This window comes from Prenolepis imparis, unplaced genomic scaffold (genome assembly GCF_030444845.1).
Source record: "Prenolepis imparis isolate NDT839.2.m4 unplaced genomic scaffold, iyPreImpa1.0 SCAF_12, whole genome shotgun sequence".
Taxonomy (NCBI): Eukaryota; Metazoa; Arthropoda; class Insecta; order Hymenoptera; family Formicidae; genus Prenolepis; species Prenolepis imparis.
The window spans coordinates 9,976,038-10,003,265 of NW_028141170.1; the positions used below are offsets into that span (position 1 = coordinate 9,976,038).

At 31.8% G+C, this 27,228-nt stretch overlaps 5 protein-coding genes across 16 annotated transcripts in view; 2 read left to right on the top strand and 3 right to left on the bottom strand.

Annotated features, from left to right (window-relative positions):
• LOC145944237 (uncharacterized protein CG43867) overlaps positions 1 to 7,644 on the top strand; it is an 81,695-nt gene extending 74,051 nt beyond the window's left edge. For 6 of the 8 annotated variants that reach the window (XM_083052458.1, XM_083052460.1, XM_083052461.1 and 3 more), the window contains exons 14-21: positions 1,851 to 2,143; positions 3,007 to 3,340; positions 3,596 to 3,835; positions 4,044 to 4,180; positions 4,293 to 4,422; positions 4,566 to 4,775; positions 4,872 to 5,007; positions 5,317 to 7,644. In XM_083052458.1, the coding sequence (XP_082908584.1) occupies positions 1,851 to 2,143; positions 3,007 to 3,340; positions 3,596 to 3,835; positions 4,044 to 4,180; positions 4,293 to 4,422; positions 4,566 to 4,775; positions 4,872 to 5,007; positions 5,317 to 5,381 (1,545 nt within the window). In that variant the 3' untranslated portion in view covers positions 5,382 to 7,644. The remainder of the gene's footprint in view (positions 1 to 1,850; positions 2,144 to 3,006; positions 3,341 to 3,595; positions 3,836 to 4,043; positions 4,181 to 4,292; positions 4,423 to 4,565; positions 4,776 to 4,871; positions 5,008 to 5,316) is intronic. The other 2 variants (XM_083052462.1, XM_083052463.1) reach the window with 1 other exon arrangement.
• Positions 6,632 to 9,295, bottom strand: Naa20a (N-alpha-acetyltransferase 20 A). Of its 4 annotated transcripts, none has more exons than XM_083052474.1 (6): positions 9,139 to 9,295; positions 9,000 to 9,024; positions 8,600 to 8,690; positions 8,380 to 8,509; positions 8,143 to 8,279; positions 6,632 to 8,071 (listed from the first exon to the last, which is right to left on the bottom strand). In XM_083052474.1, the coding sequence occupies exons 1-6, from the start codon at positions 9,189 to 9,191 to the stop codon at positions 7,986 to 7,988; spliced, it is 522 nt and encodes a 173-aa protein (XP_082908600.1). In that variant the 5' UTR covers positions 9,192 to 9,295; the 3' UTR covers positions 6,632 to 7,985. The 4 variants fall into 4 exon arrangements, with proteins under 4 accessions (XP_082908600.1, XP_082908603.1, XP_082908599.1 ...); XM_083052477.1 differs by having other exon boundaries at positions 8,380 to 8,534; positions 9,139 to 9,293; XM_083052473.1 differs by having other exon boundaries at positions 8,380 to 8,534; positions 8,600 to 8,724; positions 9,139 to 9,293.
• A 351-nt stretch (positions 9,296 to 9,646) lies between these two features.
• Positions 9,647 to 11,194, bottom strand: Spase25 (Signal peptidase complex subunit Spase25). Its single transcript, XM_083051526.1, has 3 exons — positions 10,924 to 11,194; positions 10,240 to 10,544; positions 9,647 to 10,056 (listed from the first exon to the last, which is right to left on the bottom strand). The coding sequence occupies exons 1-3, from the start codon at positions 10,942 to 10,944 to the stop codon at positions 9,813 to 9,815; spliced, it is 570 nt and encodes a 189-aa protein (XP_082907652.1). The 5' UTR covers positions 10,945 to 11,194; the 3' UTR covers positions 9,647 to 9,812.
• Positions 11,195 to 11,363: 169 nt separating this feature from the next.
• Positions 11,364 to 16,168, bottom strand: Ints8 (integrator complex subunit 8). The gene is made up of 12 exons (XM_083051525.1): positions 15,955 to 16,168; positions 15,387 to 15,804; positions 15,071 to 15,308; positions 14,759 to 14,995; positions 14,419 to 14,664; positions 13,947 to 14,196; positions 13,300 to 13,710; positions 12,967 to 13,221; positions 12,522 to 12,774; positions 12,237 to 12,355; positions 11,812 to 12,161; positions 11,364 to 11,609 (listed from the first exon to the last, which is right to left on the bottom strand). Exons 1-12 carry the CDS (start codon positions 16,070 to 16,072, stop codon positions 11,490 to 11,492), a joined length of 3,015 nt encoding a protein of 1,004 aa, XP_082907651.1. The 5' UTR covers positions 16,073 to 16,168; the 3' UTR covers positions 11,364 to 11,489.
• A 525-nt stretch (positions 16,169 to 16,693) lies between these two features.
• Positions 16,694 to 27,095, top strand: Dnapol-theta (DNA polymerase theta). 2 transcript variants are annotated; one of them, XM_083051293.1, is made up of 21 exons: positions 16,694 to 17,387; positions 17,761 to 17,991; positions 18,068 to 18,321; positions 18,399 to 18,531; positions 18,636 to 18,837; positions 19,045 to 19,240; positions 19,318 to 19,487; positions 19,684 to 19,951; positions 20,084 to 20,414; positions 20,532 to 20,673; positions 20,923 to 21,166; positions 21,383 to 21,524; positions 21,599 to 23,543; positions 23,771 to 23,976; positions 24,315 to 24,516; positions 24,592 to 24,773; positions 24,855 to 24,974; positions 25,264 to 25,599; positions 25,815 to 26,079; positions 26,156 to 26,379; positions 26,463 to 27,095. In XM_083051293.1, the coding sequence occupies exons 1-21, from the start codon at positions 16,743 to 16,745 to the stop codon at positions 26,598 to 26,600; spliced, it is 6,576 nt and encodes a 2,191-aa protein (XP_082907419.1). In that variant the 5' UTR covers positions 16,694 to 16,742; the 3' UTR covers positions 26,601 to 27,095. The 2 variants fall into 2 exon arrangements, with proteins under 2 accessions (XP_082907419.1, XP_082907420.1); XM_083051294.1 differs by lacking the exons at positions 25,815 to 26,079; positions 26,156 to 26,379; positions 26,463 to 27,095 and having other exon boundaries at positions 25,334 to 25,472.
• Positions 27,096 to 27,228: the final 133 nt, after the last annotated feature.

Consider the following 27,228-nt stretch of genomic DNA (forward strand, 5'->3'; position numbering starts at 1 on the left):
TTATCGGTTCTATTATAGATATATCACGATGGTGTTAAGTTTTTCCGTTTACTTTTTATCATATACTTTAATATTTATACATATCATATACCCAATCAAATCATACCCTAACGTCCATCATGTGAGCCGAACATATTTCGACGATTATCATGATATTTATTATATAATCGACGTAGATGTTTATCGATCATCTCTGTTAATCCTTGCGTACGTTACAAAGTACAGAGAGTAAATATTATTCTCTATTACTTCTACTGTGAATATATGAGATCCGTCAAAATACGTTTCGCGCCACACACACGCTTGCAGAATGGTATGTTGGTGTACATGAGGACACACACAGAAAAACATTTTTAGATTCCTTTTTTTTCCAATTTTTCATGAGTTCCTTTTTGCAATAGCTGCAATAGTTATTTGGATATTCTCTGTTTGAATGCTGCTTAGAGATTTAGATTCTTATCAACGGAATAGATTATTCTAACAAGAATGAAATTTGTAATCCTTTACCTTCCTTCTCGGAACAATACAAATATCTCAGAAATATCACAAAGATGTCTAAAAAACACTTGAAATCTTAAAGACTTGTCCTTTAGACATGTTATAAATATCTCTTGAATTTTTGTATTGTGTTTCGATTTTCTCTCTTTTTCTCTCTTTCCTCTGACATCTCTTCCTCTCTTCTTTTATATTTATCCTTTTGCTCAAAGTTATTGAAAAAAAAAAACGCATAGATATGGACATATTGTCACGAATATTGTATCGCTGGACGCAAAATTACGAGAAAAAGTGCCTCACTCGTCTCATATAACGTCAATAAACGTAAACGCAACGCTTTACAGTTGGTGCGGTTGATTCACGTGGCCTAAAAGCATAAGAACTTTTTTTTCATTCACATTCTTCTTGCGATTTTGAAGGGTTTATACCAAATTTATACGCGTTCTTATTCAATTAACAGGTTGTGCGGTGAAATTTCGATTTCTCGTGCTTATCTACTAACCGAAACATGATTAATTCAAATGAAAAAAAATCTACTTCCTAGTTTGAGTTTATAATAAAAGAAAAGAGATCTATATTCCAGATGAAAAAATCAGTAAATTCAAGGAAATTAATAGAGATTCTCATTCTCCAAAATTTATGAAGTTTTAATTTTTATATTAGAGAATAATCTAGAATTTTTTTCCATTCTGCTTATTTAGTTCCTTATTAGCGAGAATAATTTCTTTAAGAAAAATCAAGTATCACGAAATAATTTTCTTTCTACTCCACATGCACTTATTGCTACATTTTATTCCATGGAAAAAAAATGAAAAAATCCATCTTACAGAGAGAATTTGAGAAAATAAAATTTAAATAAATTTTTTCAAGTTCTTGAAGAAGCCACTGTTGCACCGAATCTTTTATTTAAAAAGATTATTCGTTTAATGGTGTGCTTGTGCTTGTTAAATATTACATTTAATTATTATATTTAAATTAAATTAATATTATAATTAAAATTTAATAGTGTTTAAATGCTAACACGCTGAGAATAGAAAAAAAAGTAGAATAGAAAGCCAAACATTTTCGAATATACATGTACACACATGGAGAATGAATATCTATTTACAAAATAAACCAGTATATATCACAATGAAAAGTAAAAAAAGATAAAGTAAAATATATAACGTAACGCAAATACATATATTTGATTACAATGATTACATTCAATTGCCATTGTTTTGCCAATCGTGATCAAGTAAAACGTTAACGCGTTTACCTTTTGGACGAGGATGAAAAGTAGTGTAAAAGCTATAGGATTGGCTGAATATATATAATATTCAGGGACGTAGTAGTATGCCAGCATACCATTGCAGCAGCTCCTCCTCTGCGCCACGCAATCGCTCTTCACCTGCGATACGCAAAGTCCCGCGGCAAATGGCAGCGGTGAAAATGCGGACGCACAATCAACGGCCTCGACTTCTCACAGTCCTCCGCTCATGCAGGGCCACTCGACCTCCACTATCTTGGACTGCAAAACTAATCCCGCCCAGTACGTGCTTATCCAGGGATGGCAGCTCCTGGCCCTCGCCGTCTCTCTCTTCCTACCCAGGAACAATCGGCTACTGTGGTACCTGAAACTGCACCTGCAGAGAAACGCCGACAGCAAGTGAGTGAGAGAGCTGATCCAGGAAGCGGTTCGATCATTGCGAAGAGAGATGAAAAGACAAAAGACATCTCTCGGGAAAGCGTACAATTTTATTTACTATACACTCCGATTTATTATGTTTTATATGTGAAGATAAATGTGAAGATTTTTGTAAGCTTTTAAATATTGTATCTAATTTCAACGAGGAAGGCAGCTTTAAGCTTTTCCATAATTCTGAAGACTTGAGATATGAGAACAAAGCTGTCACTAGAGTTATTAATCTTAATAATTCTATGTTTATTCACTTTTTACACAAGTTTTTCTTCTGTCCAAATATATAATTGAGATCACGCGGGAAAATCTTTAGCTCGACATTTAAAATTTGCAGTCCTAAGGCTATTCTAATCTTTTTTTTTTCGATTAATATGTATAGATAGAATCTATACTGTAACAAATTATGTATTAAGTTTTAGAAATTCATCTCTTCTGCAATGACCGATTATTACTTAGTGCTTGTTTAACATTTTTATTTTATCCTATAATAATATATATATATATATATATATATATATATATACACAGAGAGAATTTTCTCTTAGAATTTATCCTGAAAGTCATGGTAATCGTGGGACAATATGGTATGGAAAGAATTTTATGAGAATTTCTATGATTAATATTCATTACAATAATAAATAATAATATCTATCACAATAAAATATATAAAATATGTTTAATTAATTAATTTTACTAAAAGTATGGTAAAATCAATCAAACATATTTTTAAAATTCTTTGCATATATTATCCCACGATTATCATGATTTTCAGGATAAATTCAATTCTCTCTGTGTAATATTTTATTTTATCCTATATTACGTTACGCTAGAACGGAATGCGGCAAATACGCGGCTTACTGCGAGCGAGCCTTGGAGAGAACGTTGCAGAACGGTGGTAGAGAGGTGAAACCCTCGAGGATGGAAGTACTGTCGATATTAATGAAGAATCCGTACCATCATTCATTGCCGCATGCCATACCGGTTCACTTTCTCAACGGGACGTATCAAGTCGTGAGCTTCGACGGTAGTACGACGATAGAGGAATTTCTGACCACCCTTAATCAGGAAATCGGCTGCAGGGACGTTCATCAATCTGGCTTCACCCTATTCAGCGATGATCCGATCGAAAAGGATCTCGAACATTTCATCGACCTGCAAGCGAAGGTAGAAATATAAAATAGAATTCATCTTCATCATATTATATGAATTATATATTTATCAAATTATTCGTAAATATATTAATCACTGAAATTAATGCAATCAAATTTTTGTACTTTAAATGAATAACAAGGTTTTGTACTTTAGTTTTCTCTACTTAAACCTGTAAAATGATTAAAACATTTTAAGGGAATGTAAAAGCTTTTGCTTCTTTATCGCATTGATTAGGATGAAGCTTTAAGATTCGAACTTGTGTTTCAGCTGTGCGATATTATCGCAAAGTGGGAGACTGCATTACGAGAGAAGGGCTCGGGAAAATTCGAAAATACTCGAGTGATACAATTGACGTACAAATCGCGTTGCTACTGGCGGCAAGCTGCTAAAATGGAAACGGACAAGGAGAGGCTTTTATTATGTTATCAAGTAAATCAACAAGTTGTACAAGGAAAGTTTCCATTAAATCGCGAACTCGCCTTCGAATTGGCATCGTTAATGGCACAGGTACGATTATATTATATTAAATATTATATTAATAATATAATTATATTATTTATATATATATAATATTTAATATTATTAATATATATAATTATATATATTATATGAAATATATTTTATATAAAACTTAATAAATACTTTATTGTACTAAGAGATAATTTGATCAATTTATTACTTTGTACGAATCTCATTGAATTAATTAATTTCATAGATCGATTTTGGAGAATATAACAATGACAAAGCACGTGGCAGCGGTGCCGGAAACAATCCGCATCATCTCGTACTCCAAGCCTTGGATAAATTTTATCCGATACGCTATCGGGCCAACATCACCGCCGATCAATTGAGGTGAATAATAAATAATCGATAACTCGACTGATTATTGGATACATTTATTTAAATATAGCATATTATGCATTTTTTCGTATTATTAACCTTCGCTCAATTTTTCCTTCGTCAGGGAATTGCAGGAAAAATTGCAGGAGAAGTGGATCGGTTTGAAAGGACGTAGCGTAGTGGATTGCGTTCGTATATATCTGACGTGTACCAGAAAGTGGCCTTTTTTTGGAGCTACCCTGTACCAAGCAAAGGTATAATAAGACTGTTACAAGATTATATTTCGTTCCTATACATAAGTATAGAAACAAAATAATTTTATATGCATATAATAATAGATTTTACGTAATTATTATGTATAATTTGAGATTTTTTTAATCTAAAATGATTTTTTCAGTTGAAACAAACTGAGCCCGTGACTGTTTGGATAGCGGTTTGCGAGGATAGTGTGACGTTACTCGAGTTACAAACGATGGCGGTGGTATGCCGTTATAATTATGCAAATATAGTGACGTTTGGTGGCTGTTTGGACGATTTTATGCTTGTTGCTTGTCCGGACGAGGGTGCGGCCGAACAGAAACTGCTCTTCGCGCTTTCTAAACCCAAGGTGGGTATATCATATAACATTGCAGAATTGTATTAATAATTTAGAAAAATATTTCATGACTTCGTCATTTTATTTACGACATCGTAATTATTTCAGATTTTGGAGATAACGTTGCTGATTGCCGACTATATGAACGCACTAGGTCACGCATTACCTGGAACTCCACAAATGAATACTCTAACCCGCAACGGATCACATCGATCCATTAAATCCACTATGAGACCTGCGACTGGTTGGTGAAAGAGAAACCTTTGTTATTTTGATGTTACAAGACGTGTTACAAAATAAATTATAAACTTCAATATTTTATATTGAAAATCTTCAGAAATAAAAAAAATATAAAGCTATTTTCTTGAATTATAAATAATAAAGATGGTCGATCTTTTAAAATTAATTTCTTTAGATGTAAATATAAATCAGAAAAGATAAAGACGATTTTTAATTATTTTTTTTTGTTTAACAAAACAGCAGTGTTATAAATTAATTAATTTTAATATTACTACTTTACGAGAACAGTGCTTAGTGAGCTTTATTTTTACAGGTTCAAGCTGTCTTCCAACTCAACCTGATATACTGAAATCAACGCCAGATCACCAAAGACCTTAATAAAAAGGCTGGTCGTGTTAATTTTGAGAAAGAACTATGGAAATATATTTCTTGAATGTGTGCGGATGTGTCTGATTATGATGCATATTTTGTCGTTTGTATTATATAAAGGCAGCGTAAAAAGTGCAGTATTAGTATCATACATGCGCATCGTTTTTTTTTTTTTCTGCGAAGCGTAATCGCAGTCACGTTTGAATCATTTACGTCGAATATGCATGTAAATTAATATTGACACTTCGAATAAGATCGTATTAATTGTAAATATTTCACGATTAGCGGCGAAAGAGAGAGCTAACTATGAAGTACAGAATCGTACAGGTGGCTTAAAAAAGTGATTGAAATAAAAATCGATCTGTAACACTGTCTATAATTAGTATGCGCGATTACACATCGAATAGTTTCATCCCGCGACTAAGTATCATGCTGAGATTTTTACTACCGTATTTATATACCAAAAATTAAAAGCAAAAAAAAAGACGCGTAAAATATTGCGTAAATAATGACATACTCACGTATCACGTGTATATATATATATATATATATATATATATATATATATATATATATATTAATCAAAGTTATTAAATGTTTAGAGATATATCAAATGATACAGCGATATACGTTTTTTCCCCAATTTTACCGAATTATAAAATCATCTCGACCTAAGCATACACGTGAGTGTCGTCGTTATGTCATATAATTTGCAAGAATTTTCTCTAATTTTATTAAATAGTTTTTTCATTTTATTTTAATTTCTATAATTTCAATTTAATTAAATTTATTAAAATAAATTTGTTCTGTTGAACACGCATATAAATTTTAACTAAGTTTGAATTGAGAATTTAGATTTTTAATTAAGATTGTATATATAAGTTGTAATTAAAATTTTTTAATTAAATTTGTACAATAATAATTTAATTTTATCTAAATTCGATTTTGATATGTTTAAACAAAGAATTTAAAAAAGAAAAGAGAAGAACGCAGCTTATATTTTAACAGTTAGAACATTTTAGTGCAACATGATATAATAGATCTAATCTAATAAACGGAACTATTTTACATTCCGTTTATTGACAGAAAAAAAAGAGACTGATTATATATCTCTTATTCTTATCTTTGCATGTCCGTTTCTTTGCTTCTTACATGTGTAAGATCACTCGCGAGAACGATTGTAATAGACAGAAAAAATTTATATATCGTTAAATTTTAACTTCGATAACAGCTAGTCTCCGATATTTATTTAAGATATGTTTCTTTTTTCTTTTTTTTTACAAGGACACAAATAGACGTAACATTGGGAATGTAATTTACTATTTAATAATTAACGATGCGCGTTCCTGCGCATAATACGTGTGCAACATTGTGTATTAAAATATATATACGTAACAGTTATAGCGTGTCTATAATATTATACATAGAGAAAGAGAGAGAGAAATTTTGTACTCGCGTTCGACGTGTCCTACGTAAACTAGCAAACGTCTTCCTTTTAGCGGTTACAAATAAATTACGAGCGCGGCTGAATAAAAGTAGGGCTTTCGTGCAATACGTACAAGACTTCTACAAGATTTTGTATAATTACCGAGATTATATATTACACGATCCTGTCTATTTCCCTGCGAGGGACAACAAAACGAAGCTGAACAGCGGATCTCAATTCGAAGGACTTCCGTAAGACGTCGAAAGGATATTTCAAAGAAATCAGATCTTTGCAATCTTCTTTGGAAGATTATTTACAATTGTCTGGGAATGTAAAGACGGACTAAAATTATACACCCGGCTTCATTTAGCACATTGTGACAACGTTTGTACGGATAATTCGAACCTCGAACCTAACTTGAGAGCAGTACAAAGATATGCAAGAACGAGAGACATTTTGTCCTTAATTTTTTATATATATATATATAATATATCGTGCGCGATATCAAATGTTATTGCGCGGGTGACTAGCACCCATGGTATCATGTGAAACGTAGTTGAAAGAACTCGTATTAGAGACACGCTCATTCGTATGTAAATATCATTTTTAAAAATGGACTTGCGTTTCTAAAGATTAGTAGAATCAAAATAGACAGCTAGTAATTCACACAATCGAGCTCTATCTGGATCGCATTCTATACCGAGCCCATCTCATATGTCACACATTTATATTTATTATTTATTCATATGTGAAAAGAAGGTACGGAGCGAAACAAATGGAAAACCCATTGTGTACTATTGTACAGAACAAATAAACTGCACATTAATACAAGCGTATGAACGTTAATATCAGTTGCTAAATTATTTTTTTCGTCTCACTTGAAAAAGAAATTAAACTAATAAAATAGAGAACCATAAAAGGATATAGTTATATAAAGGAAATTCTATTGATAATCTTAGAATGTGTGTGTACGAGGAATTTGTTATCATATAAGAGATAAGAAAAGCCACCATAAAAATTTTTAGCGGCATGTATTTCTCAAGATTTATGATAATTTGTATACACACGTTTTATGTGATTTATACTTTTTGGTTTATTTTTCAGTCTGTTTCGCGCAATCGTGAGAGACAAGAAGTTTGAACCATATGATATTCATCCCGCATTATGTAATAGAAATTATTGAAATTTCAGTCTACCTCTTCTGGTCTCACAGGATGTGTTAATGGAATCATAGATTTCTTTTTCACGTCTCTCGACAGCGCTTTTCTCATATCTAAAAACAATATATCATCCCTATTAATATATATAAGATATACTACCTTAAATTCCTTAAAATAAATTTACCATATGCATCTTCATCCGGATCCCCATTATAGTATTCCAATACCGTTCTGTATACGATGTATCCTAATTGTTGATACATTGCAATTGCAACTTTATTGCTCACTCTGACAAAGAGATCCACGAAATACGCCTGTTTCCTAATTTCCATAAAAAGATATCGTCAAAAATTAAGGATAGCATGTTACTAACAAAGATAATACTGAAATTTCTGTTATCTAGAATTAAATTATTGCTTACTTTTCCGATACTTCCTCAAGAAACTTCATCAGCATCGCAGCTAGACCTAATCTTCTGTAATCGGGGGAAACTGTGAGGGCTGTTACGTGACCGTGCCAATTTTCTCCATGACCCTCCGCCTTTCCCATGACTTTGTTGATTTCCAAATAATAATGCTAATTTTAGATCACATTAGGCTTATGCATTGTTATAAGAACATGTTAGAATTTAATGGACTCACTGTAACCCATAATTTCACCGCTTGGTGATTCTGCCACCTGAATGTATTCTGGCCAATGCGCAAGGTAATGCATATAAAACGAAAGTCCATACTGAATAGAAATGTGAAAAATAATTTTGAAATATCTTACAAATTATTTTAATCAAACAAAACATAATATCGAAATCACTTTAGCTTTTTTCAATCAATAATAAGTAAATATCTATTTTCGAGACAAAATGTTGAATAAATCTTGAAAAAAATAATGTTATAGTAATAAATAATCTCCCCTAAGGATTTGCTTATTTAATTATAAACATTCCAAATTCTTTAAAATTAATATGACAATATAATGAATTAATGAAAAAAAATATTTGTTGATAATACATTAATAAGGTTTTTCAATCAGAATAAAGGATACTGTTTCTGTGAGCGGATCCAAATTCCTAAAAAAGAAAACGATAAATATAATTATAATGATCGTCAATATAATGAATTGTTTTAATTATTCAATTGAATTTTAGGTTAGAAAAGACAAATTTTTTGTAAAAGCTACTTACACGTTGTTGAATTTGAACAAATCGTTGCATGTAAAAGGCCTGAGCGTTGTCATTTTTAAATGTTGTAAAAGAACGGGTTTGCTTTATTCACTTTTCGAGATAATACATCAAAACCGACCAAAATGTGATGACAATCTTACTCGACAACAAACCGATATATATATATATGTATATATATATATATACACAAGTCATCATATGTATATCTGAAGATAAGAGGGGGCTCATGATATAAAAAAATATTTATTTTTATTTTTATTAATTTTAATTAATTTATTTTTTTTTATTTTTTTAAATTTTATATTTAATTTTCTTACATCATGGATAGATCTAGAGATATTCATATATATGATATATGCAAATAATTTAACCAATAGTGTCTTTACGAGATAAAATAAATAATGAATGCATCAAACAACACTTGTTTGTATAGAAAGGAGAATGTTTTTAATGTTCATTCTGTTACTATCGGATGCTGAATATAATAATTGTAACTCGCACAGAGGAATAAATATTTGAATTCTCATTATGTATTATTTACATTATTACACCAGATTGGAAACGTAAAAACACTGGACTGCGTATTTTAAAAAGCGAATGCAAAACTGCAATACATATCGAATTTATTCATGTAAAACAGAAAGAAACTTTATTGTTCAAATATCAGAACACTGCTACTTTTCTTTGCGTTGTGATGTCAGGCTGTCATGCAGATTTATCACAACAGTTTCTATCAATTCTGGAATCACTACACCATTAACGTCGATGAAATTTGCAACAGACTTAGTTACTGTTGTCTCATTAATGTTGCCTGATGAAGCGCTTCTAACCGACAACACCAAGTTATACTTGTCATCATATTTCTTCAAATAGGAACTTGCCTCCCAGATGAAGTCAGGGTTAAAGCCTGCTGGATCTCTGAAAGATCATAATACATTATACAATTTTATATAAATCTGTATCTTTATTATATATTTAGTATCAGCCTGATGTTTAATCTCATGTTGATATTAAAAACAATTCTTATAAATATGAACAAAAAGGGACTGACTTAAACAGAGATGAAAATAGGGCATAATAAATTACAGATTATAAATTCACCTTTGGACTGCAACCACAAATATGCCTTTCTCCTTGTACGTTGTGTACAATGTCAAGAGTCCCATTAGAATGAAATATAGAGAAACACAAGCTACTAAAACAGGCTTGGAAGTAGGGAATGGATACAGATAATCGCATAACAACGCTATGATAGCTATTGTAACAGCGACCCCACAGAGCGCCAGCCTTCCATCGAGAAGAGCAAAATTCTCCATGTAATTATATTTCTTTGTAAGTATATCCTTGACTGCATCGTCCAAAGCATTCTTTACAGCTGTGCCGTCCCATTTATTGATCTTTATTACCTGTAGAATAAATATTGAATTCAAATAAATATAAGAGTACATAATTATATTATATAAAAATATATTGAAATTTTTAATTAGAAATTTTATCTGGATAAAAAGAAACAAAGTTCTCTCGTTTTAATTTAGAAACTTTGTGAATACATTTGAAATATGATATCGTAAAAAGAAAATATTTGCACGGCTAGACTTGGTGTTTTCACAATAAATTCACAAAAATCTGTTATTCGATGTACCATACGCGACGAGAGGATTCAGTCATAACCATCTATCATCAGTAACATAAATGTCGCATAAATCATAATGATTATTTATATTATTATAATGGATGTATCATTATATAAAATAACGTTTCAATTATCAATGAGAATAAACTTACAGAATTCTCTGGCGTACTCATTATAAGAGCGTAATATTTCCACAAAACACGTATGTGTTTGTACACGTTGTGTTTGTACTCTTTAAAGACGATAGAGTCGTCTAACGTATGGATTAACCCTTATGTCGAAGAAGCGAAAAGATAGAGTCCCCTCCTTTTCCTGAATATAAACCCAACACTTGTGATATTTTTTAAATCTATTTCTTCAATAAACGTAAATTTATCGCAGGTGCTGTCAATCGACTGTCAAATGTCAAATTGGTTGGATTTTATATATATCAAACAACCCACAACATATGGGACAATTGGAAACTCGTCTTTATATCACGTAAAACCCGCGAAATTCAAATACTTTTCTACTAATTTAGATTAAGGTAATTGTATTAATAAATCAAAATCTTTATTTTACATTACTTTTTAAATAGCATACACACATTTACACATGTATACAATATTTATTACACAAGTATAACAATACAATATTTTGTATTGCAAGGTATAAATTTTTTCGTCAATGTGTGTGTGTGTGTGTGTATATAAACATATATAATATTTCGATAGTCTCTCTAATAAACATATTGCTTTGCTAACGCCCTTAAAAATTTAGCTTTCCGAATATTAGCCGCTTCTCTCTGAATCTCTTCGTTGTTGTTAGAGTTTAATTCCAATAAACCGATAATTTTGATCTGTAAAGTAAAATTTTTCGTACCTTTTTATACACATGTACTGTACAAAAAAATATATATATATTCATGTTTGCTATTAAAAATAGAAAATAAAAATATAAAAAGAATTGTTTAATCCATATAACATTATATTATTTAATGCAGTCATTTGAGTGTTTGTAATTATTTCATTATTGTTACATTATATAATACTCGAACTTACCGCGAGTTGCTTTCTGTGATGCTCTCCGCGTTTTGTATGTAGATATATGAGATACTCGAGTATTGTTGTATCCCAAATACAATGATAATATGCGTCCATGGCATCAGCAGCAGCACAGCTCTTTTGATCGCTGCCTGCCATTTTGAAAGCCAGAGTGTAATCCACTTCTTCTAAAAATTGACATAGTACAACCGCTTGAGTGTAACACTGTAAATGAGCAGAGCATTTGATCATCCTTCTGTAAACAAGATCGTCTATCTGTGTACGTGGTGTCGGTTGGCTGAATAAATCACTAGCTACCATGATAGCTTCCAAGTAATACTTCATTGCGCTTTCATAGTACGCTAGAACTGGAGAAAAGAAAGCAATATTATTATTCACCATATTTGATATTATATATTCGCGACATAACGGAAATTACATACCGAAATTAAGATCACCCATTAATCTCAACCAAGGTACATTGCAGGGATAATACTTGAGAGCCTGTGTCAATAGTTGAAATAATAGTTCTCCAATGTGTCTGATGTTATATGAATTTGCGCTATAAATGTAAAATTGTGTAAATTATTAAATATAGTTAAAATATATTAACTGATATAAAGATTTTAAATGTAATATTGTCGACTTTAACTTGAGAATAAATTTTGTATGAATTAAATATTATAATATAAAAATATAATATAAAAATGATAATATGATGAACGTACTTAGGTACTCCAGCAGGCCAAAGGGATAGATATTGTGTGTGTAATTCCAGACTAGATTCGTCGCGCAAGATATTACGCAAACGTGCCAACAATGATATCACTACAGTAAGAACCATGGGTTCTCGTAGTCGGGTAAACGTAACAGCGATACTAGCAGCAATGTCTCTTGACACGCCACTGCCAGAACTTCCTGAACTGTTACTGCTACTGCGTTTCTGTTGTTGGTCTCTGCTAGGACCAAATGCGACTAAAACTAAGAAATTACACGATATATACCACAAATTATATATATATTTTTTATATTATACATTATATGTTAGATATTTTTTTATATTTTTTATATATATATATATACATATTATAATTATATATATTATATTATATATAAAATTGATATTAAATATCTACTATATATGTATATATATATTTTTTTTTAATAACGTACTCATATCCCAAGCGTCTCGCGAGAATTTGCGAGTTCCCTTGTATTTGACAATGTCTTGGCAAACACTGCTGATGGCAGCTGCGAATTCAGTGTAACTCCAACGCTTCTCCAAGCTAGTAAGATAATCCCATTCAGCCATATTTAAAAGAAAGACCGTACAATATTCTATTATTTCTTGCCGCGGGATCAGCTGATCGGACGCTTCTAACGCACCAAGGCACTGTTTACTTCGTGCGACCATACTTTGCATATCACCTAAAATATACAGTAATATATTAAACTTGTAATATATAAAATAATTGTATTTTTTTAATTCTTCGTGTATGTACGTACAGACATTTGTTGCCGGCCAAGCATTAAAACACTTCCATATCTCGACGAGCAGGAGTTCCCAGCTTACTAGCTTGCCCAACTTGAAAACCAGCGAACCTCCGTTTTTCATATTTTCCTGTAGCTCTTTATCCAGTACCTTCAGCAACTCGATGGCGCCATCAAAATCTTTGGATGTCACCAATTCTCGACTCTTTGCGAGCAGGACGTAGGAATAATCCTGAAGAAAACCTCTGGGAAGCGACATTACTACGCTCTGCAACGGTATGGGTAACTCCCAACAGTTGTTCACATGCCATAATGGTTTCATACGTTTCTTTCCGTCCAGATGGATCAATGTTTCGCGAATCGTATGACAATCATAAGATTCTATCAGTTTCTGTTCCAATTCGAACACTTCGATTCTCGAATTTTCTGTAAATAAAGATGAAAATGAGATTCAAAGTCGATACATAAGACAGTAAAATAAAGTATCTATTAATGATCTTAATAATATTATTATAATATTTAATATTATTATATATTTAATAATTAATATTAAATATTATTTAATATTATATTTAATATTATTATCTTATTCAATATTATTATATTTATAAATCTTAATAATATTTCTTAATAATATTCTTTCTTATAGAATTTATACATACGTATATATGGTACAGATGGTATACCCCAGTCATTTTGCAGTAATAAATTTGGTAACTCAATTTCGTTGGAAGTAACTGCTTGTTGAAAGACAGCGAGCTCCGTTTCATCGAATAATGACGAGAAGGAAGGATTGTTAAGTATCTTTGAAGCAAGTCCTTCTACATCAGCAGTGTTTACAAGGTAAAGAAGATAATGGGAAATTTGTTTTTTATCTGTTACTGTTGCTTTCTCCAATACATTATCTAAAGCCTAAAGTAGCAAATATAATATAATATAATGATACAATAAATAATTAATTTCCTGCTTGATTTAAACGACAAATTTTATTTATTATATTAGATGATAAATATAATAGAAATAGTGAAGATCTGTTTTCAGTCATAGTCAAGTCATAGTCAAAAAAATGAAAAAAATTATTTTTTGAGTTTACTTAGAGCTAATAAATATTTAAAGGTATGAAAGTTATTTTACCCAAAATAAGACATCCAGACCCTTTGTACCAGCTGCCTTAATCTCCGTTACGTAATCACCTAGTATTATGCTGTTATCAAGGATCTTCCTGACCAGATTTAAGCACTGTATTTGTAACAGAAGATCCCGGGCAACTACAAACTTCCTATTAACCAATCCACCTTGCACATCCAATTCCAAATTATCTCTATAAACTTGTGGTACCTCCCTGAAAATATTATCTGCTTGCAAAATCTGCAATATATTCTGCAGATTTTGCATGTGTGTGTGTTGTGAGTACATATTATTCAAGAAATGTAACGCATGTCGATTTTAAATAAATGTACAAAGATATACCTACAGTGTATTGATCTTTGATAGAAGATTGCAAACGCTGAGTAAGACTAGGTTTGATATCTTCCAGCGGCACTTCGCATGCTAAACAACAACCGTTTAGAAATTCTTTCTGCACTTTACAGTACAACAATTTTTCTGCTGGATTAAAATTACTGTACAACTCCTTGGCTTGCTTAATATGATGAGTTGCCTCTTGATACTCTTCCCTCAGTAAATGAAACATCGCAAGATCGTAATGTATCTAAGAAGGAAATAAATATTTTGTTATTCCGTCAATAAGATATAGAATAAATATCTCATTTGTAAATTAACATACCTGACATTTAAATTCATCTATGTTTACCCGGCACATATTTTCCCAATTTTGTTTAATTTCCGTACTGTCTTCAGTCAACATTTGAAAAGTATCAAAAGAAAGGGTCTTTGGCTTTATATCAGACATTTGTAAAATAGCATTTAGGGCACTTACACTATTTGGTACATGCGCTTCTAATTTCCTAATAATATCATCCACTATACCTGGAGGTACATATGTGGATTCTTGAGTACCTGGTCTAGTATATAAATAAAATCTTTTTAAAACTTTCACAAGTAAAACAATATATAATTCAGGCTAAGAAAATAAAACTTACATATGAAGTAATTGTTGTTTTGGTTGTTTATTACTGAGAGCCCTATAAATAATGGCTCTCAAATGCCATCTGTGATATAGAACTAATGTGAACAGAAATTGATCGGAAGCTGTTTCTACAAAGAATTCTGGAATTGTAGGTATCTCTACTGCAACATCACCGGTAATATAAAATAGATCTTGCAGTAATATCAACTGTATCGGCAGAGGTAGCTTCTTCTCTAATATATCCAAGTCCCATTTAAGGTATGCTACCACTTTCAAGGAAAGTATCTTCAATGCCAAATTTTTATGACACCATTTGGTTGCGCCGTTAGATTTTATATCATTTAATTCTGCATCAATCGCTTTTGCCTCGATCTCTTTTTGATCAGAATGAATTGTCATAAATTTAATTATCAGATCTGTAGGCGATGGATCTAAAAATCACAATGTACATGAAAAGTGTTATAATTTATATATTTATATATTTTAATAATTAATTAATATTTGACATAATATACATTTATTGAGACAATACGTTTTAATTTAATGAATGCGAATTGATATTGCAAATTATGTTTATGTACCTGGAAAGGGTTTCGACAGGTGCTTCTGCAGTAAGGAGGGATTTAATAAAAATTCGAACCACAATATCGTATCCGGCGAAATCGGGACTGTTCCCGGCCTAAGCAAATCTACATCCATGATAATAAAATCATCAATATATCCACAATCGTCAAATATAATTTTTGCCTCATAAGACGCTCATCAGACGGCTCCGCAGTGTTGCCAATTTCAGGGGCGAGCGTGGCGGGTGGTGGGGGAGCGGCGTGGTGGGGGCTCGGGGGTGCGTGCGCCGTTTCGTCACGTGACCCCGTCACGTGGCTGCGTCACGTGGTTTGGTGTGCCCCCCACCACCACATCTGCGCAGCCGCCAAACCACGTGACGCGGTCACGTGACGAAACGGCGCGCGCACCCCCGAGCCCCCTACACACCGTTCCCCCCTCCACCCGCCAAGGCTCACCCCTGAAATTGGCAACACTGTGGCTCCGTAGAGCCAAATCTTCAAATCCATGAATCACGAAAAGCGAAGATTGGAAACAACGACACACTTTTGCCGAAGTAAAATGCGCGGCTATATTCACTGCGAATCGACGAAAGAACATTTGTCACGCAGCCTGATTGGCTGCGACTAAAAAATCACTAGAGATTCCCTAGCCGGCAACCAATCGGCGCATTTCTCGATTCTCAAAATCGATAGAGATTTTTTGTAATTTAAACTGATGGCGACACTTGTACCTGAAGTTGCTCTCAGGCCGATTTAAATCGCCTCCTGCGGTCAAATGTCAAAATACGGTGAATGACTCGGGAATAATGTTGTCTTTTGGCGATGATACCCTATTCGCCCATATAAATATCGAAAAAAATTGCAAAGTCCTGCGAGGAGAAAACGATGAAGTCTCGCGGGAGGAAAATAGTAACAATGTGAGTGAATATTCCCAACAGAATTTACTGGCTTCGAAACTCGCTGTCAAGGACGTTGATAAGTCGAAACTGTCAGATCCTACGAAAGGAATAATAAAGCAAAGTGGATCCGACTTTGTAAAGTATTTCGAAGATAGCGTTACATTTTCTAGAATTAACGGGAGAAAGGAGAAGGTATCCTCGGCATCGAGTACTTCCAAAGCTACAGATAAGATTCTGTCGTCTCAGCAAAATCAGAGGATTCCCCCTTGTGAAAACAAAGAGGATATTAATATGACCAACTCGAGAGAGAAGCATCCACCTGATGTTATTAACAGCGGGAGGAAAGGCGATAAATCTAGTATGCAGAGTCTCCGTAAAAACAAGTCTTATGATAACGTGTGTAACGCAATAAGTGGCAGCAGCGTTGAAATGTCAGCAAGCATCGATACTACATGCGATAGAGAAATCTCGAATGTTATTTTGTCCCGAGCTCTTTGCACCCAGGAAAGATGTAAACTGGCGTCGTGGAACTTACCATCAAATATTCTTCAAGTATTATATTATACTGCGATATTGTGTGTCTGCAATACAATTATACATAAAAATATATATTAGAAGATGTGTGCATTTTAATATAATTTTATTATCATAACTTTTGGAATTTCAGTATGAAATATAGTTGATAATTTGCATCATTTTTATCAATATTTGATATATATATTGTAAAGTTTTTCTTGAAAATTATAACATGATTTTAAATAATTAAAACTTTGTTGTATTTATATTTATCTGAAATAAATGCACAATACTTCTAATATTTTGTATAAGTGTGTGCAATGTAAGTGTATAATTTTTATGTTTATCGTACTATGTGTGCTATATATGTATGTTATAGAATTCAATGTTGATAGTCATTATTTTTCAGAAATACATTGCTCGTGGAGTAGACTGCATGTTTGAATGGCAGATGGAATGTTTATCAAATCATCAAGTAATACAAGAGAGGAAGAATCTTGTATATTCCGCGCCTACATCTGCAGGAAAAACCCTTGTTGCTGAAATCCTGTTGGTTAAGACTATTTTAGAAAGGAAAAAGAAAGTGATCTTCATCTTGCCATTTGTTTCTGTTGTTAGAGAAAAAATGTATTACTTTCAAGTAAGAGATATGCTTAAGCTAAGTTGCTGTATATGTCATATAATATCTTCTATAATGAATTTTAATAAATTTACAGGATTTATTGTCCGACATTGGAATAAGAGTGGAGGGATTTATGGGAGGAACTGTACCACCTGGTGGATTTGCCGCTACTCATGTTGCGATAGCCACTATAGAGAAAGCGAATTCGCTGGTAAATCGTTTGATGGAGGAGAACGATTTAAGCAGTTTAGGAGCTGTGATAATAGACGAATTGCATTTACTGGGTGATCCTAATCGTGGTTACCTTTTGGAATTACTTTTGACAAAGTTGAAATACATGACTAGTCGGTGAGCTTGTCAATATGTCTTTTATACAAGTTTAAGTAAAGTAATTGGAATTCTTTTAATATTATGTAACATTTTAGTAACGACGACATCAACATACAATTGATAGGTATGTCAGCTACATTGCCAAATTTAATTCTATTAGCCAAATGGCTAAATGCAGAATTGTACAAGACTGAGTTTCGTCCCATTCCTTTAAATGAATATTGCAAGGTAAAAATATATACATTAAAAAAATTTTTTTATTTATTTAAACAAAACTTTATTGTTATATTGTTTAGAACAATTATTATATTTAAAATAATTTCTACTTGTAGGTAGGAGAGAATATATACGACAACAAATTGAACCTTGTCAGAAAATTAGCAGAATTGCCGGAATTAGAAAAAGATGTGGATAATATTCTGCAACTTTGTATCGAAACAATAAGCTCTGGTCATAGTGTGTTGATTTTCTGCCCTACAAAGAAATGGTGCGAGAAATTGGCAGAGCAAATTGCTGCAACCTTCTACAAATTAGGTCTGCTTCAATTATCCGTAATTAAATCAAATTCGAATAAATATAAATTTGTTTTGTACTTTCTACATTTTTCTGTAGTTTCATTTCACCTCTTCGCGAAATATGCCATTATATTCGTTTTATTTAACGTACAGAAAGTGTAAGAAAATGTACAGCTAAAAAGAGAAGAGATGTTTATCTCTTACATTTACCTCAATCTCTGGGTAGGTTGTAAAAATACAGTGCTCGGAGAGATGTTAAGGAAAGAGATCAACAATGTATTGATTCAGGAAACTCTGGAGCAATTAAAGCGCAGCCCAAGCGGCCTGGATAACATTTTAAAGAACACGGTTTCGTTCGGCATTGCGTTTCATCATGCTGGACTCACGATGGACGAACGCGATATAATAGAAGGATCCTTCAGGTGATGAATTATTTCCCTTTCTATTTAACTGACATAGATCTCGTGGGGCTATATTAAACTTGATGTTGTAATTTTAGAACGGGGTCCTTGAGAGTCCTTATAGCAACATCGACGCTAAGCAGTGGAGTGAACTTACCTGCACGAAGAGTAATCATAAGATCACCTCTGTTTGGTAACACTCCATTGAATACTTTAGTTTACAAACAAATGATAGGACGTGCTGGCCGTATGGGGAAAGATAGTGCAGGTAAGAAATATTGGAATGATTAGAGCGAATCGTTTGATTATCATGATTATATACAATTAAAAAAGATCTTTGAAATAAAACTAAAAATATAATTATTTTTGTAATCTAAATTAGATTGTAGCTAATAAGACCAAAAAATAGATTACACTATTTAATAATAATATAAATAAACTAATCAAAATTTCTAATTTTTCAGGGGAAAGTATACTAATATGCAAGCCAACTGAACGCAATACAGCTTCTTCCTTACTCACTGCAACTCTGGATCCGATTGAATCTTGCCTTAACGATTCCACGCTATTAATAAGAGCGCTCTTAGAAGCAGTGGCTAGCGAAGTTTTATATACATTGGAAGATCTAAAACTGTATATCAATTGTACTTTGCTGAGCTTGAGCGAACAGTCTGATATACAAACTTTTTCCGACGAAGCAATAAAGTTCTTATTGGATAATGAATTTTTATTGTAAATATACTATAAATATATAAATTTAATTGTATGTGTCACTTTTTTTTGTAGAATGTTTTTGTATGAATTTTGTCGCTTTATAATTTTCTAAAAATTAATATTAATTTATATAATCTTCCTACCATACAGATTACAAACCACAGAACGAGAATCCAGGTGGATAGCAACGCCGCTTGGGAAAGCGTGTCTAGCCGCATCTATACCTCCCAGAGAAGGATTGTTTCTATTCGAGGAATTACAAAAAGCAAGAAGGTGTTTCGTTTTGGACACGGAATTGCATGTGATATATTTGGTAACTCCGCTCTCTGCTGGATGTCAGATTGGAACAGTCGATTGGATGGTATTTCATGAATTGTGGAATACCATCTCGGAAAGCGAGCGCAGAGTTGGAAAACTCATTGGAGTGGAGGAACGTTATGTCATGTCAGCCATTAAAGGAGTCGTTAAACCTGGAAAATCGGTAATTCACTGTTTATCTACTACAGGATACACTTGAATCATATATATGCTTCTTTATCAGAATCAATATTCATATTAGTTCAAAGAATCTCTAAAATGCAAATGTTTTGTATTACAGTTGAATATACATAAAAGATTCTACAGTGCATTGGCGTTACATGATTTAGTTAAAGAAGTTCCACTTCACGTAGTTTGCAAAAAATACGGATGTTGTCGTGGAGTATTACAGACCTTACAACAATCTGCTAGTACATACGCAGGTAAATTAATAAAATTAATAAATTTAAAATAATAAAAAGCTTTATTTTATATATATATATATATAATTTATTTTATAAATTATATATATGTAAAATAAATAAAATCTATTATATATATATATATATATATAAAATATAAATGATTATAATAAATATATAAATTATATATATATATAATATAAATTATATAATTATATATCTAATTAATTATTTGAGAATTTTCTATAGCAAAAAATAATTTTATGTTAGGTATGGTCACGCAATTTTGCAAGCAGTTAGGCTGGGATTGCATGGAGTTATTAGTGAGCCAATTTCAAACGAGATTACAATTCGGCGTCTGTAGAGAATTATTAGATTTATTGCGTCTGCCGATGTTAAACGGTTTGCGAGCAAGAAGTCTGTATAAACAAGGAATAACATGCGTAGCAGACTTGGCTGTTGCTAATGAACTTAATGTCGAACGCGCGCTCTACAAAGCTCTCCCTTTCGAAAGGTACAAATGAATTAAATTCATGTGTTTTTCATATAAATTATCTTTCTTATATATATATATGCACATCTGTGTGCATTTATCATTAAAAAGTAAATAATATAATATTAAATATATTTTCAAACTTAAACAGTAGCAGAAAATATCGAATATGGAGGGATTTCATTCATACATTCATACATTTATAATACATCTTAATAATTTTTGTATACATTTTAGTGAAAAAGAATACGAAGGAGAATATGCGTTTGAAGCAGAGAAAAGAAATAAAATGAGAACAGTGTTTGTCACTGGAAGAGATGGTCTCACACCGCAACAAGCTGCAGTTTTATTAGTTCAAGAAGCAAGAATGTTAGTTCAGGTACGTAACTTATAATATTTTATAAATAGAATACATTCAAACGTTCGCCTCAATAAAATAATAATTATTTGTAGAAAGAATTGGGACTCGAGCAACTTCCATGGGAGCAAAACGAGCAGCAATCTCTGCAAATAAATACACACATAGAAGATGTTGAAGCTACATCTATAAAAGAAGAAATTCGGACAGAATTAGATGTAAAAAATTCGAGATCGACATCCATAGACTCCAAATGTGAAGAGCCTGCAAGTAACGAAAATCAAAAGAATGATAATTCGAAATTTGATATCTCTAAAGAAACTCATGAAAGTAATATGCCTGACAAAAAGGAAACGATTCAATCAAACAATCAGCATTTAAATGAAGCAATTTTATCACCAAAAATCTCGGAAGACGAGAGAGATTCTGTTTTCCTCGACATAAACATTCCCGATATAATAATTATTGATGAACGACCAAATATTCCCGATATAGTAACTAATGATGAACAACTAAATACTCCTAAAGGAAAGAAAAATTCTCTCGCGAGCGATAGTAGCACTAAGATAAAGAGAAAAAACAAAGATTCAGAAAAATCCAATCAGCATGTTAACGATATACCTAACAAAAAGTCAAAGGCTTTCAGCTTGAATAAAATAAAAAGTAACGACGAGAATTTGATAGACAGAAACGCAAGAAGATCTATTATAGATAGAGACAGTAAATCGCCATATTCAAGGAGTCCCAGTTTGTTCGGCGATAGTTTGAATCTCGACACCCAACTCTGCGACCTCCTCGAGCAAAATGTCGTGGATATCGCGCACTTGTCGGATTTAGATTCCAAAATGTTTGCAAGCGACCTGGATCTCTTCGCGGATGCGTTACAGAAAAAATTACCCAGTCCAGATGTCGGCAAAACACAATCGCGGGCAGAAGGTGACGCAAAAAATGTAAACACGGACAAGCTCGTACAAACTAGAGACAGCGTATTGTCGTGGGGCGACGATTCATGGAATAATTCCGAAAGATTGCTGAAGCGGATAGTCCAAGCGGATAGTGGTCAAAATAACAAGAAGGAAATGTCTGCGGCAAAAATTAAAAACATCGCGGATGCAAATGTATCTGTTACGCCGAAAAGTACAAAAAATGCCGCGTCAAACGATAAAGAAAGCCTGCGTAAAACGGACCTTAAAAAACGTACTGCTGTGATCGAAGAAAAAGTGGAACTGTGGAAACCTAAATTGCCGAAAGTAGCGAAAGTGGAATCTCCCATAACAAATATAATCATTAATGAGAGAAGAATGTCAGTAGAATTGAACAAATCCGATTCGGATGACATTATCGTCGGTTCGCAGCAGATCGAATCCCCTCTCTGCGATAGCAAAAATCGAACGAGAACAAAATTGGAGAGAATACGTAAATTGCGTTCTCAGAAAATCGCCGAGGACACGATAACGGAGATAAATAATCGTTTGAACTCTCCTGTAACAACGGGATCGAGTGACAAAGCAGATGATAAAACGAAGGAGAAAGTGAAACCAAAATTGAAGGAAACTGTGGAACAAAATTTATTCACTCCGAATTGCAGTGCAGATAGTGTTGTATATAATTCCGAAGACGAGACGACCCTGAAATCGGTTTCTAGGACGAAGCAGGAGACGCAATCGAACGTCAAACTGAACAAAAACGTAAAATCCAAGATAGAAGTCGCGTCACCCGATGACAAAAAAGATTTGCCGAGCGAAACGATAGATTGGAACATATTGAATATTGTAAAAGTTGCGGACAATAGGGCAACTTTTAATCTGTTCAAACGGGTTGTGTTGAAGAAGCGAAACATTGCGTTAGCCCTACATTGCGATACATCCGTGGATAATACAAATAGTATAGGTTCGAAAATTTGCGGTTTCTCCAACGCGGAGGGAAGACAAAAGTCCAGAAAATCTAGGAGTTATGCGCACGGAAATATGGAAATTCGCGGGATTGCGATATCCTGGGAAGGCAATATTGCATACTATATCTCTCTTAGTAATTCATCAGGTAATAGAAATGTGCTTTTCATTAATACTTTCTAATCGTGAAAGCATTATCTTTCTCTATTTTTTTATACTCTTTAATATATATAATTAAATATAATAATATATAATTATATAAATTATTAATAATAATATAATTATATATTATTAATATATTAAATAATATATTGATAATATATATTGATAATATATTAATAATATATAATATTGAATAAATTACAATTATTCCAGAATCGAAGGTCTCCAGAAAAGAACAAATGGCTCTATTGAAAGAATTATTCGACGATACAGCATTGTATATGAGATGCTTTGCGATAAAAGATATATATAAAGTCTTATATCAATGTTGTGGAATCTCTGCCAAATGTAGATTTCTGGATCCAATAATTGCACATTGGTTATGCACTAATGATTCCGAAAGAACTTTCAACGAAATGGTGAGATTTTCAATAATATTTTATTATGCAGGATAACTCAAAAGAAAGATATTGAGATTAATAATATAAACATTTTTTTTAGACAAATGTGTTAATATATTTTTTAAGCTTTTATTTTTTTATGTTAAATATTTTGATCTATAAATTTATATTAAAGTTCTACTTTCAAATTTTTAAAGAAATATATATATTTATATTTATATATTTTATTATATATATTTATTATATATACTATTATATATTTATTATATTTATTTTATATATTTATATTATATATTTTTATTAGAATTATTAATTTTTGTTAGCATATTATTTTTATTTCGTTAAATTTTGAACAGGTGACCCAATACTTTCCCCAAGGAAATTTCATAATGAAACGCACAAATTCTTGTTCCTGGTCGGGTCCTGGGATGGATGTGCACAATTCTTTACCGGGCGAATATAGATCAGCAGCAGAAGCTGTGTTAACATGGCACATGATGGACAATGTCATGAATAAATTAAAAGAACTTAATCCCGTTCTACTTTATACATTTAGAGGTAATAAAGATTTAAAATGTATGATCTCTTTGTTTACCTTATGATTCATTTATCAATGCTTTCATTTATTTCCAGAGGTGGAGATGAGAACCGCAACAATTTTAGCTTGTATGGAATTATCGGGCATTAACGTAAATATAAAATCGTTAGAACAACTGGCATCGGTTACTTCAAACGAAATGCAATCTTTAGAAACGAAAGCTTATGAATTAGCAGGTAGAAAATTTAATTTTTCATCGTCTAAGGAAGTTGGCCAGGTTTGTCAAGTTAAAATTATATATATATTTGAAAAGTTTATATATTATATACATAATATTATCATAATATGCATGTTATAGGTCTTGGGCTTATATAAGGATAAGAAAGTCAGTACAAGTAAAACTGTTTTGGAAAAATGTGATAATCCAATATCGAATCTAGTGATTTCATGGCGGAAACTGAGTTCAACAAAAACAAAGGTATAGGATAAATAATGTATATGTTTACTTCATATATTTTATCATATTACAAAACTAATAATATTCTATTTGGCCTGAGAATATATATCTCTAGTAATATATATAATTCTATTATATATTATTAATACATCTGCAATAGTTTTTGTTACATGTAGAGTTTTTCTTGTATTTTAATTCCCACTTTTTTATTTTTAATTGAGAAATTTTTTAAATGAGAATATAATAGAGGAAAGAACTAATGATTACGATTAAAATCATTTTATCTGACAGAACATTTTTGTCTACACAGATCATCCAGCCATTATTAAACTTGACTCAAAAGAATTCTCGTATTCACGGTAATTGCATTACTTGTACAGTGACGGGAAGAGTTTCGATGCACGAACCAAATTTGCAGAATGTACCAAAGGATTTTAATTTCTCAGACAATAATTTCGTACTAAGCGTAAGAATGGCATTCGTGCCAGCTCTGGGTAACATAATGCTGTCCGCTGATTATTGTCAACTCGAATTACGCCTCTTGACTCACTTTTCGCAAGATTCAATTCTGTGCGAAATTATGAAACAACCGGGCGATATTTTTAAAAGTATCGCCGCCAAATGGAATAATGTATTAGAAGAAGAGGTATTATAAAAAATAAAATAATTAGATTATTATAAAATAATATTATATATGTATTATTTATTTATTTATTATTTATTATAATATTATTATAAAATAATATATATTATATTTATTTATTATTTATTATTATTATTTGTTATTTATTATGTATATATTTTTGAAATTCTTATGTATCACTTATTTATTATTTATGTTTTCATCGTCTAAATGTTTAGGTAACAGTGGAGATGCGTCAGCGCACCAAACAATTATGCTACGGCATGATTTATGGCATGGGAGTGAAATCACTAGCTGAAAATCTTTGTATAAGCGAATCTGAAGCTCAGGAATTTTTAGAATCTTTTATGAGCACGTATCCCGGTATATATAAATGGTTGAACGATGTATTGGAAGAAGCGCATCGCGACGCTTACGTGACAACATTACTCGGAAGACGCAGACAGCTTCCGGATCTAAAGAGTACAAAGTCATCCATAAGAGGTGAATTGATTATCATGCACAGTTGTCAAGTGTTATAAATATTTCAATAACTTTTGCAAATCTATCAAATTTTTAGCACAAGCGGAACGACAAGCGGTAAACACAAAAGTACAAGGCTCCGCAGCAGATATAGTCAAGAAAGCTATGATAAGTATAGAAGAGATGATAAGATGCAACTTCCCGGATTCGGCTATTATATTTCCAGAGCAAATCACTCGCAAACTACGAAGCCGTAGTCGAGATATGTTACAAAGAGGTGGTTATTTAATATTACAGTTACACGACGAATTGTTATACGAAGTAAGTATTTTAATTAAATCAATCTCTTTTATCCACCGGTTATCTCACTCGAGTCTATTAAAGTTATTTTAATGTTATCTCAGATAAATTTAGCAGATCTGCAAGAGGTTGCTGAAATAATCAGAGAATCAATGGAAAATGTATGCAAACTTACTGTACCATTGCCAGTAAAAATCAAAGTTGGACCTGCTTGGGGTGATTTAACCGATTATGAATTTTAGCAGAAGCTTCTAATCGTAGCATTATATCATTCTTTTTTAAATCGATATTTCTATTTTTATATATTTTTTTTGTATAATTGATCATGTGCAAGTATTTACGTATCATGTTAATATTTAGTAGATATATTTTACACATACTTATCTTTTATATTTGTGAGAATTGTAAATATTCTAGATTGTTTATCTTAATTTACACATATATATATAATTTTTACGGAATGAATTTTTAAGGAATGAAGAATTTGAAATCTATTGAACTCGTAAATATTTTAGAAAAATTAGATATCTATTATATATATTTTCTTCTAATCATTCAAATATTACTACTATACATCAATATTTGGTTTTATCAAATTTTTTCTTAATTGATCATGTTGAAATTATTTCCGAGGAAGAAAAGATAGAGAGATTAGTATCAATTCATATTTAAAAGTAAAAGAAATACTTTTTATTTTTTCAAAATACTTTTATATTTTTAAAAAGTTGAATATTTTTTCAATGACCTACCTCAGTCTTTACCATTTTCATATATGTATATAAATCATATATATATATATATATATATATATATATATACATATTGGAAATTATATATATAAAATGGAAATAGAATGTAATAGAAATTATA